This window comes from Mesoplodon densirostris, chromosome X (genome assembly GCF_025265405.1).
Source record: "Mesoplodon densirostris isolate mMesDen1 chromosome X, mMesDen1 primary haplotype, whole genome shotgun sequence".
Taxonomy (NCBI): Eukaryota; Metazoa; Chordata; class Mammalia; order Artiodactyla; family Ziphiidae; genus Mesoplodon; species Mesoplodon densirostris.
The window spans coordinates 66,063,436-66,080,314 of record NC_082681.1 but is presented as its reverse complement, the minus strand read 5'-3'; the positions used below and the strand labels follow the sequence as shown (position 1 = coordinate 66,080,314).

Sequence of the window (16,879 nt, the reverse complement as noted above, 5' to 3'; positions counted from 1 at the left end):
TACAGTGTGCAAATTATGAATAATCATATATTCATGCTTTTGGAAATGCATATAAGAAAATCAATCAAGAGTTAAGAGAGAAATTATCCAATACCAATAGCAGTAAATAACTTATTTGTAAGAAAACTGCTTTGAAGGATCACTACTATTTAGCAATCAAATTTCAACAAAAATTTTTCAAGGTTTTTAGGACTTTAGACAAAGGGCTGCCTTCTCCAGACCTACAGCTGTGACCGAAGTTAATCATTAGTGTGGCCATTATTTTACACAAAGTGCTGCCCATCTCAGAAACTACTATTCCAGAAGTTAACCATTAACATGACTATTTTCCTATGAGCAGCTAGATATCATAGAAGATGGGGAAATTATAACTCAGTTTTCCTATAGAAAAATATATGTTTATAATATACATATCATATATATCTATCTTTTTCTGGGCAGGCATACCAACTAGACAAAAATACAGTAGCAACATAGGGTTAGTAACCAGTTTTCATGTTGATCACTAAACTGAATGGTATTATCATTTTTGCTTAATAAGAAGCATGCATAACAAACATTTTAAACACATGAATAAAAATTCTTTGATAATAGCTATTTTCAAAATTTAAAATTAGCTACTGAAATTTCTGCATCACATACAGCATCTATATTTTATTCATATGACTTCAGGTTTATGGTTTTACAACAAAACTAAAAGGTTTTCCTTTAAAGCTATGAAAACAAGTATATGCAGTAATTAAGATAGCTGAAAAGAATGCTCTTAGAATAATTTCTATTACATTCTGAGGCAACAGGAAATATCTAAAGTTCTCTAACACAAGGTTTTTAACAGTTGTGTATTATCTTAATCATCACTAATCATATTCAGGAGCTTTTAAACATTTCAACCGTATTTAATAAATAACCTGGAAGAGAAATTCCGATGCTGGCTAATGGATGAAATAGGGTACAGTATGGACTGGGCCATGAGACCACAGAATATCTCCTTCATTGTTTTAGAGAGCTGTAGTAAAGCTATCAGTATTTTTCTAGTCATTCTGGGTGTACCCTGATTGGCTGTTTACATAAGTGTGCATGCTGCATCAAGAGGCCTTAACTCTAAGACTATAACAAAGTACAATATCTTAATTGGTGCAGCTTACTGCAATTGTATTCAGACTCAATACTCTCATATAGTGGAAGCTTTTATATTGCTGGTACTGTGGGGCAGAGCCAATACCCGGTGCTTATAGGTATGTATTGTGCATTTAGCGCATGCCGTAGTTGGGTTTCAGGAAATAGGATTTAAGATAGATCTGAATCCATATAACAAAGTAGGTTATAATGTGATTCTATTGTCCCTGATTTGTATAACATTATGAAAGGGGAAGAAAGGGATAGAGGGGATTAAAGAGACAGGGGAGAGGCTATACAATGGGGAGAAGGATTAGGAGTAGCCTGAGAGGCTGGGAAGATTTTCTTCTGGATTCAGCTATATCTGCAGGGGGGTTTAAAAGGTGAGGCAAGAGCTACATTCCTTGATTCTTTCCATTTCTCATGAGTCTGTGACCTGACAGAGCTGGCTTCCTTTAAGATCTCTGAAGTCTGGAAAGGTCAGAGCCCTGCTGCAGCTGAAGTATGTAAGAACTATGTGCTTTCTACTGCAGCTATGGCTCTCTGATCAGCAAGATAGGCCAGACTGAATGACAACGCACTTTTAATGTATTTATTTATTGAAATAAGTTGTTGAGTCCAAACTATTGCTCAAAAAAGGTAAACCATTAGAGCTTGGCATATGGAAAGATTTTAATATAGGCACTGTCACTGTAACTAGATTTGCTGCCTATGTACAGCCCTTATATTTTTATGTTAAGTGCATCTTAGGGTTTACCAATTGTCATATTCTATTTAGAGTCCTTGGTGGTTTCAGGTTTACCTACTAGAAGAGGAATACGAAGAGTTTATAGACTGTTTTCCTTATTAAGATTCAAAACCACAATTCCATGTTACTATGTTTACTTTTCTATTAGACTATAAAATATTAATTAAGGAAATAGACTTTTATTTTAAAAGCTTAATGCAATAAGAACACTGTGATCTATTGTGTTGGGGGAGGTGACAGCAAACAATTATTTGCTGCATGAGATCTTTGATATTCACCCCCAAGTCAATGAGAAAATTCTAAAACAACTTTTATTCCAGAAAAAACATTCTAAGGATGGCACTGCATTTATCTTCAAAATCATTCTCATACAGTAGACATATGGAGAAGCTGAGGCCCAGAAGTTAAACAATTTGCTTAATATCATCGGTGGCATAGCTAAGACTAAATTAGGTCCATAGACAATTAGGCTAGTGCTCCAGATACTCGACTAGACAGAATTTCCAAATACCAATGAGACTATTCAAATCTTTCCATTTCTTCAGTATTGAACCTTCCTAGTGTGTTCAGGATTCACATACAAATATCACTACTAACATTTAAAAGAAAAAAAAAAACACTGAGTAATGAACTCATGACTTGTTTGTAAAAATGTCTACTTTAATATTAGCATTTTCAATACTCAAGATAGAAAACAAAACAAACCTCTATTTCAAGCATAGGCTCCTGCCTGGATCATGACACTTTAGTTTTTATCAGCTATATTTACGTATGCTTTTATCATTTGTGTCACGATGCTCATACCCATAAAGAAAATATAACTCAAATAATCAAATGAAATATGTAAGCAGATTTTGAAGATGTGGTTTTCAAACAAAGATCCAAAGTGGCAAGCAAAAGCTGTCCTAATACCATAGAATTATTAACAATGCATAGGATCACTTTCTTAAACATAGCTATATTTCTGGGAATCAATCCATTTATAATTTGTATCTGCTAATTCCACAGGTTTGGTATCTTAACGCAGGCAAGTCAATGTGCTTTACAAGTGTTTTGTGGTCTTGGAATGTCTTTTTAAGGAAAATTCCCTTTTGGATTTCTATCATTTGTTTCTCTTGGTAATTCTGCATGTCAACTGGCTGCTGCTTTGTAACATTTTTCAAACAGTTCTTCCATCAAGAGGACTCTGAGGCTAGGAGGATTTTCCAAAATGTGCTATTCAGTTTGGTGTATACTCGTTATTCAGAGGGCTCCTCTGGGTTTCTCAGATTTGCGCTTTCCTTGGGAGTCTCTGAGTTGGCCTCTTGTATAGCACTGGATTCTGAAGCCTCTGGTTGTAAACTGTCTCCATCCAGGATAATGTCTTCAGGATTTGGTGGGGGTGGACAGAAGTCTTCGTTGGGGCAGATTTGTTGGAAAAGTGCTTCAGCCTGGCCAGGGAAGAAAGGGCACAAGAGTTTTTGAACATTAACTTAAAATGTATATGCCTTTCTGGAACTATCAAAAAAATGAAGTATCACCCTTAAAATTTTCTTTAAGTTATAGAACTTTACATAGCACACATGACCTTCTAAAAACTGCTTTCAGAACTCCGTGACTTTTCTCCCTCTAATTTATACATTCATTCAGGCCCACCCTTCAAGAATATCAGTACTTGCTAAGACTCTTTATGAAGTGCTCAGATAGTTGAGATTTTAAGGTCATTCATTCTACATGTCAACAGAAATACAATTTCCCTTAATATCCTTTATATAATTTCCTAATAGAGCCTGTTTGTGATATTTGTACAGTCTAATTTAGCAAATACTAAGTTTAACAAGTCATTGTTCAAATCAAGAAAATTCTTCATTGTTTGCTGAACTATTTGCTTTTCTAATTTTCCTCTCCCTGTGCTTTGAGGAACATAACACAGTGTCCAAGACAATGGACACTGAATAGATAACCATGCCCAAATGCTGGCTCTGCCACTTAGCAGCGATGTGATCTGGGGAATGCTTACTCAGCTTCTGAGTCTTGCCCTCCTTGCCTATAGAATGGCAGAGAGTAAGCCTCTCTATTTGGTAACTGTAATCATTGTTATTAATGATAACATAAATTAAAATGTTGAGATTTAAGCTGAGCTTAGTCTGGCAGGGTAAGAGAATAATAAAGTAAATGTGATCTTAATTAACAACAACAAATACACACACATACAAGAAAGTAAATGTGGCAAGTAGCACTGTTATTCTATTCTAAACATATTCCTGCTATTATTTAGATGAATACAGTTCTTTGTTAGATAAGGGTCCCTGCCAGGCTAGGGAGCTTGCACTCTAGCCTACTGGTAAAAGAACATCATTAAAGGGTTTTAAACATATGCTTGTTTTGCTTTAAAGGTTACAATGTCTGTCTGTACCACTTCAACCCTTCTTCCCGAAGTACACGCAAGGTCATCCATTAGGCCAGGAGTTGACAACTATGGCCCACATGCCAGATCCAGTCTGCTGCCTGTTTTCATAAATAAAGCTTTATTGGAACACAGTTACTCTCATTCATTTATCTATGGTCTACAGCTGCTTTTGCACTGCAATGGCGGAGTTGAGTAGCTGCAATTATATACATACATTATATGGGCTGCAAAATCAAAACTATTTGCCATTTGGCCATCTATAGCTGGTAAACTCCTACATCAGGGGAATAAAACCAGTATTTTGGGGATAGGGTGAAGGGTTGGTTAAGCAGAAACTTTTGAGGTTTGATGTCGAGGTGAAAGAAGGGACAGGGAGAGAAAAATAGCTTCTTTCCTTCTTAAGTATAGTTCAAAGTTATATTTTTAGACGTGCCATTTTATTATGGATATTTTGAAAGTAAATATTTGAGATGCCTGCTTTGCTTCCATCCTGGGGTCTTACCATATACATCTTTGCTGGAGACATTTAGTCCCTAGAAGCAGGACTGAGGTCAGACAGAGCCTCTACCTCACACTTTAGTTCCTCTAATGGTCATTGTGTCTGTTATCTCTACCTTGTCTGCCTATAGAAGTTCTCTTTCTCCTTTACTCTCTGCATGCAATCAATCAGCAAATCCTATCAATTTTATCTTAGTTCTTGACTCCACCTGTTCCTCCACTAGAGACATAGCCCAGATATGCACCATCTTTCCCCTGGACAACTGCAACATCTCAGAACTGGACTGGTCACTTTGCCTCTAGGGTTCCCCTGTGTAATCCACCTTTATGCTGCCCTTAGAAGGGTCAGTGGAATATGAAATTCTGTTTATGCCTTTTTTTGGCTTAAAACTCTTCTAACAGGATAAAAATCCAAGATACTTATTATGTCAAACAACACCCTTCAGGCCTACCTTCTCTGGTCTCATCATCTTTTTCTTCATCCCACCTCTGCCTCTCAGGCTTTTTGCTACACTGTTACCTGTTTATCGGTACTTTTTCAAACATACCATGATGTTTACACCCTGGGCTGGAGCAAATGCTATCAATTTGATTGTCTATCACTTGGATGAAGAATTGTTACTCATCTTTTATATTCTTCCCTGTAAGGTTCTCTGACTCCTAGATACAACTCATGGCTCCTCTATATTACATTTATACTTTCGATATCATTCTCTTATTGCATATACCACACTGCAATGTCATTTGTTTACACATTTTTCTCCTTTACCAGACAGTGATTCATCCAGGAATAATGACTGGGTTTTAGTTAACTCTGAATCCTTAGTGCCAGGCATGGAGTAGAATCTCTCTTTCTATCTCTCTTTTTATATATATATTTTAATATATTTATATATAATATATATATATATAAATGGAAGAACTTTAGAAACTGTACATTATACAAATGTTGAATATAATTATTGTAACAATTATTATTATTACTATTATTATTACTGTTCCTCTTACTTCTACTCCAATTCCTCTGTATCTCACACCTAGTCTCCCTTTTGCCACCTCCCTCTAGGATAGATTTTCTCCTGAACTCCAGTCCCTGTGGCTAGATCCCACTCGACCTGTTTTTTTATATCCCTGTCATGAACAATGTGTGTCCTAAGACTGCCAAACAATTGCAGGTTGCTGCCCTGCTTTTATTTGTGTTCTACCTGCTTGTGGAAATGCCACCTTCAGCTCACTGCCATTGGCCCTCTCTGATGCCAATTTCCTACAGCCAGACAACAGTCTTTCCCAAGTCTCTCCTTTTTCCAACTGTTGGAACCTTTTAGGGTCAACTGCCACTTTCTGGAAGGTCTATCTAATGCTTCTTGGTGAACTTCATTTCATTTGTCAACTAAGCCCCAGTTCTGAGAGTTGTCACCAAGAGGTTGGTTCAGAGTACTTAACTGTCAACTTTTAATCTTCCTTGCTCTTTTAAAGCCAGAAGTTAGCTTAAAGGGTAAAGACTTTCATGTGGTTAAAATAATTAAAAAGGGTTAATTATATTTGAATTAGTTTCCTTATATTGGGAAGTACAGAGAGGACACATTGAGTTATTTAGATATTCCTATGTTTCTTAAACATACATCTACACAAAACAAATATTTTGTCAATCTAGCAGTTTAATGTATTTAGGATGTATCTGCATTAACGAGTTGAAAGTAGCATACTTTCGAGATGTACGAAATGAGTGTACAAGCACTGGGGTCCTACAGACTTGAGGTTAAATCTTGGATAAAAAATGTAACAGCTATGTGATCTCTGGAAAAGTTATTTAGCCCCTTTGGGGCTTAGTTTCCTCATCTGTAAAATGGGGATATCACAGATACTTACCTCATAGGGTTGTTGTGAGAACCAAATACAATAATATATATGAGATGATTAGGACAATGCCTGGCATATAGAAAATGCTCAATGAATGGAAGCTTCAGAAGATATGACACCTAAAATTGCCCTCTCCCTCAATGGCTTGAGAAAGTGAATGCTACTGCACTATGTGAGCAACTTGACAGTTCCTACGACCTATAAAGCTGGTGTTCAACTTACAAATTATGTACCAAAAGTCATAAGCAAGATGCTGATCTGTCCATATGAAAAACATTCTACATGGTGGTTAGACTGCCAGCCCAGTCCACATCAGCCAATATAACCCATTTCATACCTTAAGTATAATACAGAGTACAGTACTATTTAACTATTCTTGCTCCCAAGGCAGTGGCAGCTCCTAGGCAATGGGGGCTCCTGAAGAAGGAGGGAGCTATCACTGGCTTGGGAGTATAGACAAGTAGGGACTATAGACCAGTCTGTTCATCAGTATCTGTGGGTAAATGAAACACTCCCTGTATTAAGAAAAGAAATATCTATGTCAGGTTCAGAAAAAATCTGGAGTAACATAAACTACAATAACTAGCAAGTCACAGAAAGATTCACATAATAGGGAATGTCATGGTATGCTCCTGCACACAACTTTAACTTGTGAGTAATAAACAGATCAGATTACTTTATATTTTTAATATGTCTTCAAATCATAAATAGCTTCATATGAACACAAGAGAGACAGGTCTATGTTATTCAACATCTATACATTTACATATAAGAAGAGCAGATGCAAACTTGCCAACTAGCAAAATGAAGCATTTTATTTCAAAAAAAATAGAGAAAAAGAAAAATGAAATCTGCAGGTACTTATGTTTCCTACACAGGCAAAGCTTAGGTGATATTCTGAGGGCTTTTAGAGACAATTTCGAAAACAGAGTCATCAGTTAGTGTTTGGGATGAACACAGAATGACATACTGGAATTAGAACAGATTTTATCTGAATAAACTGGCTATTTTTAAAATGTTATTATTGATGCCCTTTAAAGTAGGCATTATAATATTTCTTCCCAAACTGATGTGAGGTTAAAAGCTGTATAACAAATATAAACCTACTTATAATTAATAGTATACAACAATTAGCACCCTAACTAGCATTATTACTGTTTTCTTCTGTGAAAACACTGCACTCAAGTCTATCTTCTTGGGAATCAATATCTCATGATAAAATTATCCTTTAATTATAATCTTTTAGCTTGCAGTTTAGATCATATTAGCACTTCATATTAAGTCCTTATTTAAGGCCTTCCATTTTGGTTAAAAAAAACATTAAAGTTCACTCAGGAATAAAGTTACCTGGCTGATAACTTGCTGGTAATTTCTTCTTGGAAAAAAATGGACCATCAAAGTAAAAATGACTTGGCCATTTTAAGCCATAAATGTAGATATTGAACCATCCTGAGTTCCTATTAAACTAACAGAATAAATGATGGATGAGAGATGTGACTTCCTATTTTTGTTTGTTATTACTGATTAAATATGATTATCCTGGATCACCACTAGACTCTGAAGATGAGAAACAAAGAATCTGGTAAAAAACTGTAAATGTATAGGTCATAGCCTTGCTGCTATGCCTAAAAATTAGATTAAAGGCTCAAAAAGGCCATCTTCTCCTATAAGATCACTACCACTACTGGGAATGAAACTTCCATCTGTGGTCTTAGAACAACGTTAAATTATCCATTTATTGTTTCAATAAACAGATGAGCCAACTATATTGGTGAAAAGTTTAGACTTATACCTTAAAAAACGGTATTTTCTGCTCTTCTCTTCCTGTCAAGTGCAGAAAAGTGTGTTTGTACATGCATATGAATTTTCAGCTTAGTAGACTCATAATTCACTTTTGGCATTTTGTATCACCTGCCCTGTACCTATTCATAGCCCTGCCCAGGAGTGCTGTCACAAAATTCCACCTTGATTTAACATACTCCTCAGCAGCTATTATAGTAGCTTTGGGACACCAGCTTGTGTCAAAACATTAAAGGAATCATGTTAATTGTGAAAAACTATATGTTCTTTTCCATGGTAAGAATGTGCCTTAAAAATGTTCCATTTTAAAAATACATTTTGCCTATTTGGGTCTTCTGCCCATTTTTGGATTGGGTTGTTTGTTTTTTTGCTATTGAGCTGCATGAGCTGCTTATAAATTTTGGAGATTAATCCTTTGTCAGTTGCTTCATTTGCAAATATTTTCTCCCATTCTGAGGGTTGTCCTTTGGTCTTGTTTATGGCTTCCTTTGCTGTGCAAAAGCTTTTAAGTTTCATTAGGTCCCATTTGTTTATTTTTGTTTTTATTTCCATTTCTCTAGGAGGTGGGTCAAAAAGGATCTTGCTGTGATTTCTGTCATACACTGTTCTGCCTATGTTTTCCTCTAAGAGTTTGATAGTTTCTGTCCTTACATTTAGGTCTTTAATCCATTTTGAGCTTATTTTTGTGAATGGTGTTAAGGAGTGATCTAATCTCATACTTTTACATGTAGCTGTCCAGTTTTCCCAGCACCACTTATTGAAGAGGCTGTCCTTTCTCCACTGTACATTCCTGCCTCTGTTATCAAATATAAGGTGACCATATGGGCATGGGTTTATCTCTGGGCTTTCTATCCTGTTCCATTGATCTATCTTTCTGTTTTTGTGCCAGTACCATACTGTCTTGATTACTGTAGCTTTGTAGTATAGCCTGAAGTCAGGGAGCCTGATTTCTCCAAAGAAGATATACCGACTGCCAACAAACACATGAAAGAATGCTCAACATCATTAATCATTAGAGAAATGCAAATCAAAACTACAATGAGATATCATCTCACACCAGTCAGAATGGCCATCATCAAAAAATCTAGAAACCATAAATGCTGGAGAGGGTGTGGAGAAAAGGGAACACTCTTGCACTGCTGGTGGGAATGTGAATTGGTACAGCCACTATGGAGAACAGTATGGAGGTTCCTTAAAAAACTACAAATAGAACTACCATATGACCCAGCAATCCCACTACTGGGCATATACCCTGAGAAAACCATAATTCAAAAAGAGTCATGTACCAAAATGTTCATTGCAGCTCTATTTACAATAGCCCGGAGATGGAAACAACGTAAGTGTCCATCATCCGATGAATGGATAAAGAAGATGTGGCACATATATCCAATGGAATATTACTCAGCCATAAAAAGAAACAAAATTGAGCTATTTGTAATGAGGTGGATAGACCTAGAGTCTGTCATACAGAGTGAAGTAAGTCAGAGAAAGACAAACACCATATGCTAACACATATATATGGAATATATGGAATTTAAGAAAAAAAAACAAATGTCATGAAGAGCCTAGGGGTAAAACAGGAATAAAGACACAGACCTACTTGAGAATGGACTTGAGGATATGGGGAGGGGGAAGGGTAAGCTGTGACAAAGTGAGAGAGAGGCATGGACATATATACACTACCAAACGTAAGGTAGATAGCTAGTGGGAAGCAGCCGCATAGCACTGGGAGATCAGCTCAGTGCTTTGTGACTGCCTGGAGGGGTAGGATAGGGAGGGTGGGAGGGAGGGAGACACAAGAGGGAAGGGATATGGGAACAGATGTATATGTATGATTCAGTTTGTTATAAAGCAGAAACTAATACACCATTGTGAAGCAATTATACTGCAATAAAGTTGTAAAAAATAAAATAAAATAAAATAAAAATACATTTTGTATGCCTTACTAGTTATACGCCTTTTGAAATGACTCAAGTTTACAGAGGAAAAAGTTTGTGTATTTCAAAATACAATGATAGGCCACCATTTAAATGAGAAGCAATGTTTCTTTAGAATACTGGCATTGTAAATCCATTTTTCTGACTATGTATTTCTAACATCTTCTATCTTTATTCCCACAATGGAACTCATAAATAATCTCTTGTAGGTCATCATTATATTGAAGAATGTGAAAATATTTGATATTAAAGTGGCTTTGTTGTTCACCGAGAAAAAGTTTAGGGGCAAATTGCAGAGATGTTATTAAATGAGAGAGATGCTTTTTAAGTTTCTTTTCCCACCTCCTAGAGGAAAAAAAAACAATTCACTTTCCCTACCACACCAACTTCCTAACATAAAACCAAGAAACACCAACAGCCTTACCTGTTTGACTGCATTATCATTTCCTAAAGCACAGTCTGGGCCAGAGCAGACATAAACGTTGGATGGTAAATCATTATATGAGTTCCTGCTGACGTCTGAAGAATCTCTCATATTGAAGTAAAGAGCCCACAGAAGTCTTGGCTTTTCAACTTCTTCATTTTCTAAATGTAGACATAAATTTTACTTACATCTAAAGCACAACATGCCTCTCAATTACTACAACATGTAGCCAATTGCTAACAAAGCTACTACTATATATTTTAGTAAATCAGAGCTTTGTATGTAAACTATAGTAAATCTGTATCCACACACTCTAATACATGTGTATATTTCAAGCAATGATGGCTTTTCAACCTAAGACAAGTTAGATTTTAAAAATTATTTTCATTATTAGTAAGTTACTTAGATTTAACTCCAATCATGTTCCCTTGGATTTCTCTTATTTCTCATCACCAGTATGAAAGCACTTATGATCATATTCATCTTTAAATTATGCCAATGAGGTGAGAAGTTAACATAAATTGATTTTCTTATGTTTCACATGGATAAACCAACTTAAACAATTATAAAGTAAGTCAATACTATATACAGGATTATGAGATGACCAGAATAGAGAAATCTATAAAGACAGGAAGTAGGGGAATTCCCTGGCGGTCCAGTGGTTAGGACTCAGTGCTTTCACCCAGGTTCAATCCTTGGTTGGGGAACTAAGATCCCACAAACTGCGTGGCATGCCCGCCCCACCACCCTCAAAAAAAAGACAGGAAGTAGATTAGGGTTAACTAGGGCTGTGGGGGAATTGAGCGTAAGTGCAGGTTAATGGCTAATGGGTATGAGGTATGGGTTTCTTTTTGGAGTGATGGAAATATTCTAAAATTGACTGTGGTGATGTTTGAACAATACATTTAAAAACATTGAATTTTATAGTTTAAATGGGTGAATTGTATGGTATGTGATTCTCAATAAAGCTGTTATTAAAAAATAGTATATACAGGATTAAAAATTGGATATCCTAACTCACTAACACTCTGTCCTACTAGATTACAAAAGTAATGCCAACCAACAAATAACAAAAATATGATTATGAGACTGTAAGTTGTTTTCAGTGCACATTCTCTCATTTACAGCAAGCATCTATTATGTGTTAGGCATCAGGCTAGGAGCTGGGGATACAAAGATGAAGTAGACTTAGCCCTTATTCTCTTGCTCTTTCATGCTCCCTAATACAGAGCCTAGCACATAACAGATGCTCAATGAATAATTTCTGAACCAATTTTAATTTTGCTTTCAGGTATAATCAAAGCATCATGTGCTTATTAAAAGATCCAGCCCTCTTAATCTCAATACCTAAAGCCTAATTCTTGCTATCTTAATAATTATTTCTATGCCTCTCTTCTTTAGAAATGTTATAATTATATTTTCTTTGGTTGAAAACAGAAAATATTGCCGTTAATATATTTATTGACTACAGTGTTTTCTTAGCCTGAATCTGAAGAAAAATTCAAATGCTGTACAATGATAATAAAGGATGTGCATGATGATTACCCAAGACCATAAGGCACCTTGTGAATCATAAAGAAAATTCTAAAGGTATAATTATCTAGTTAATTAACTCTTACTGGTAGATTTATAATCAGTGTAGAAAAGTTAGCTAACTGCAATCTTCAGTTAAAAAGAATGTCCCATTCCCCAATTCAGGACAAATAGGTTTTTTATTATACTTAATTTAAAATATCTCCACTACAACAATACCAAATATGTTCTTTTTCTAGTTCATCCTGAATAACCCATAATTATTAATGTGATAGGATGAAGAAACTCTGGATGAAGTGATCCTTTAAGATGCCCCTTTCTAATGCTAAGATCTATGAGTCTAAGGTATCACTAACTTCATGTAAAGCACACAATAGGTGGCAAAACCTACTTACTGACAAAATAAAGGAACATAAGACACTCATATTTCACAGCTAAAACCATATGGCTCTTAGTAAATTTATTGGTGAGCTTAGTTTCAGTAAATCTTACAGGAAGATAGTTAAACATACTGCCTATCACTTGTGAAAACAGACTCTAGGAGCATTGCAGAAAAGTGAGCTAAGGTCTGGAAGTCCTTTAATATTGCTCATTCCATTTCTAAGCATATACTAAGAGAGCTTATCTTATATTTTATGAAAGTTCCAGCTCAGAGAAGGGCTTTCACTCAGTAAAAGTTGGGGGAAATGAATAATTCAATTATAGGAAAGAAATTTCATAGAGGTTGAAGATTTGAAAAGAAACCGAGAGGAAGATGAAAAGTTGACATAGGCTGAAGATAAATGCTCTAGATACAAGGGAGTTATCGGGCTTTGACCTTAAAATCCTCAAAGAAACATGTAATTGCTTCATCTTTCTTTGAGGCCAGCTGGAAGGCAGAGAGATAGCTGGAAAAATAACATGCAATTGTGCAGTGCAAAATTGTCAAAAATTTATTAAAGCTGTCGAGGTTTGGTTAGGAATACATCACTTGGCCAGAAATAGAACTGGTTTTCTGTAATAGCTCATTTCATTCAATTAGATTGTGCAAAGGACTAAACAAGTAATAGGTAATTTAGAATAAAATCTTGGGCGAATTAAACTGGGGCAAGTACAGAATAAAGTAGGCTGAAGAAAATCAACAGTGGCATACCAAATAAAAGCAACAAATAGTCTATAGCTGCATGCCATGTTTAGGGAGAGAGTGAACTCTTTTAGCAACATAGCACAGTAGCACAAGACCAAGAGAGTAGGAAGACTGCCACAGCTGTGACCTAGACTGGACACAACAAATACAAAAAGGAATTAACATAAGGCATTTTACTTCTCAGCTCAGTAAAAACACCCTCACCAGCCACCTATTTCAAAATGACACCTATAAGGGGAATTCCTGCTTTTAGGCAGTGCTGCTCTTTTGAGATAGGAACTGAATGAGACAGAATGAGATAACGCCACATGCTGTAACCAGTGGAGGGAAAAAGAGAAAGAAGATGGTGCAGTGATGATATTACACTGCAGACATTTGAAGATATTGTACTAATGAAATTCTTGCTTCAATTTGTATGGAAAAATCTCAATTTCCTGGGTAAAATAAGAAATCACTTAGGAAAGTTCTACCCATGCTTTGAAGGATATTATGGAATCTGGAAGAATTAGAGCACATACGAATGGTGAGCAATCACCTCATTTTCTCACTTGCAGAATCAGGTTTATTAAGCATAAAGTATCTGAAATTTCCTTGGACTGTCAAGTAGGGAAGAGTTTAGAGATCTCTGATGTTCTTAAAGGAGGCTGGGAAGTAGGGCTCTTAGAAGTATTAGTACAACTGCTCCTTAAGACAGAGCATATGTTACGAGCTCCAGCTGATACCTTAAACACGAACAAGTAAGAAAGAGAAGGAATAGAAGGAATACCTTCACAAGGCTATTGGATTCCTCAGATACAAAGGCAAAGAAGTACTGTGTTTGAGAAGAGAACATTATCTTTTAATATGATAAATAAACTTCACTGCAAAGTGACTAGGCTGACTTTCACAAAAGCTCAGGAAGCACAGCACTACACAGAACATATAAGTCAAATAAAAAGAAAATAAGCTTAAATAATGTTATTCCTCTGGCACACATTTTAAAACAAAATATTTATAAAGCTTTAAATCATAAGGTTTCATATCATTGTCAAATAATTAAAACATAATAGTAAAAGCCATCAATCTGTGAAAATAGGGGCTTTTGCTACAGAGAAGAATGTGCTTTAATGTATTAAAAGTCCATATTGCTCATAAAGTTCCTTCTTCCTCATTTAGGCAGGAAAATGAATTGAGTTCTCTTCTCCAGGTGACTTTGCCTCTTTGACCTGCCATGGCCCAGTGCTCACTTTATCTGGTGATTCATTTTCAATAACTCCAACAGTATTTGTTCTGACATTTTAATTAAAATATGACCACTACCTCATCCTGATGATAAAAAGGCCTATGTGTCAGTGAAAACTGGCTTTTCAGTGCCTCAGTGCACCTGAGGACCCCTCTGAGCACATAGTTCTTACTAAAGAATTTCACTCAGGTTCTAAACAATACAGCATTTCAAAATGGGATCACATTAACCATTAAGATTAATGTTTAAAAATCTAAAATGGCTAGAGGATGCTAAGTAATGAATATGTAATTTCCCCATCTTGATTTTTTAAAAAAGAAAATGCATTTAAAAAGTGAAGAGCAATGATATAATATTCAAATTTAGTATATTATTTAGGACCACCACACAATGAAATTACAACCAAAAATTATGAAAAAATTCAGAAATAAAGAAGGAATTCTGAGTTTTTATAATCAAGGTAACTAAAGCCAAAGATAAAACTATTATTCCATTTTACATTTAGGAATATTATTGTGTACTGTAACTCTGCAATCAAATTTTTAACAATACATTTATATGAGACTTTCCAATGGAAAAAAAGAGTAAATATGAAACAAATTAAATTCCAAACTAAAGTGAAGTAAATTTTCAGACTGCAGAATTTGATTCAAGCAGCCCAAAAAGAAATTAATTATATTGATATTAGCTCCTGAGAACGGAGCAGTTTGTTTTCCTATGTAAATGCCCCTTTATGCACTATCTTGCAAAGAAAACAAACAAGACACACAGAAGATGCGCTAAAAGGAAATACAATTGGTAGGGGTAAATAAATGGTTGCCTGAACAAACATAACATCCAAAGAAAATGAAGATATATGAATTAATGAACTGGCCAGGATTCAAGTAGACATCCAAATCCTATAATGAAAATCACTGTCACTTCATATAAATGAATAAGATCCATTAGGCCATGTTTTGATCACCTACACATAGAATTCACTATAATTTGCTCCATTCATAGCTACAAGGGCTACCCTATGATGCGGGGAGAAAAGTTAAAAAAAATTCGTGGTTGAAAAGCATCTTTCCACCATGAGTAGGCAGCAAAGTGGCATATATGTTTTGAAAGCTAAATATTTATCACATCACTAGCATGTTATGCATGAAAAGACAATTATTGGTTAGGAAGGATTCCTACGTTTGCCAATTAATAGCTTAACCTTCTCTCAGTTGAACCAAGTTTTTTTTTTTCTTTATAAATGAAGATAACTTTTTCTGATAAAGGAATATATGCTCTTCATACAACATCTATAAAATAAAGAAATTAAAAGGAAAAATATACACAATCCCACCAAAATTGAGAGATTTCCTGACAGTCATTTTTCTATGCATATGAGTATGTACACATATAAATGTATTTTTTGCACTTAATTATATACATTGTGTGTGAGATGTAGCTTTTTCACTTATCATTATAAATATTTCCCCATTTTTAGGAAGATAATGTGCTTAGTCATCCTAGTAAAACATGTAAGCATTGGTGCTGAATACATCACCTTTCAATTCAGGTTGCAGAAACCTTCCTGAGATCTCTAAAGAGGAGTAAAGTGGTCACGTTACCTTTCCATCATGAATCACTGATTATTGTTCTTACCTATCTCCTTTTCGGTATATGGAGTAAACAATTTCTGCACAACTGGTTCTAAATCTTCTCTTGCTGTTTTAGAAGACGTACACGTCAAATGAACCAAATCTGTTTAAAAAAAAATATTTTGAGTTCCTGCTTATCACAAATTTCACTGTGTACTCATATTCAAGGCACTAAGCTGGTGCCATGGGGAATACAGCCAAGCACATCATGGCTCCTGCCTTTAAGAACTTTATAACTTAGGGATGGGGGACATGTAAAAACCATAACAATATGCTATGTGTGTTTAAAAAAGTAGTGAAAATATATGTTAACTAATAACCAAGAGGGAGCACACTAAGACTCAAGACTAAGTACCAGTTGATGGTTATGTAAAAGCAGCAAGGTAAAAAAGTTTAGGAAACCATTTATTCATAGAAAGAGCTTAAGCCATCCTTATAATATTCCCAATGAGAGTGGAAAAGGATTGCTAAGCAAAATATTGTATAAAAAGACTGAAAGTGGACTGTTTTTTTTTACCTAGAGAACACATACTATTCTTCAGACAGAAAAAAACATTTATACAAGCTTTACTGATAAGTTAAAAACAAATCATCT

The 16,879-nt window shown here is 35.3% G+C and overlaps 1 protein-coding gene across 1 annotated transcript in view; it reads right to left on the bottom strand.

The window, feature by feature from the left end:
• Positions 1–635: 635 nt before the first annotated feature.
• The window catches only part of CHM (CHM Rab escort protein), a 184,096-nt gene continuing 167,852 nt past the window's right edge, over positions 636–16,879 (bottom strand). Inside the window, exons 13-15 of the mRNA XM_060087621.1 lie at positions 16,289–16,387; positions 10,773–10,933; positions 636–3,294 (exon numbers count right to left, since the gene is read on the bottom strand). Coding sequence (XP_059943604.1) covers positions 3,103–3,294; positions 10,773–10,933; positions 16,289–16,387 — 452 coding nt within the window. The 3' untranslated portion in view covers positions 636–3,102. The remainder of the gene's footprint in view (positions 3,295–10,772; positions 10,934–16,288; positions 16,388–16,879) is intronic.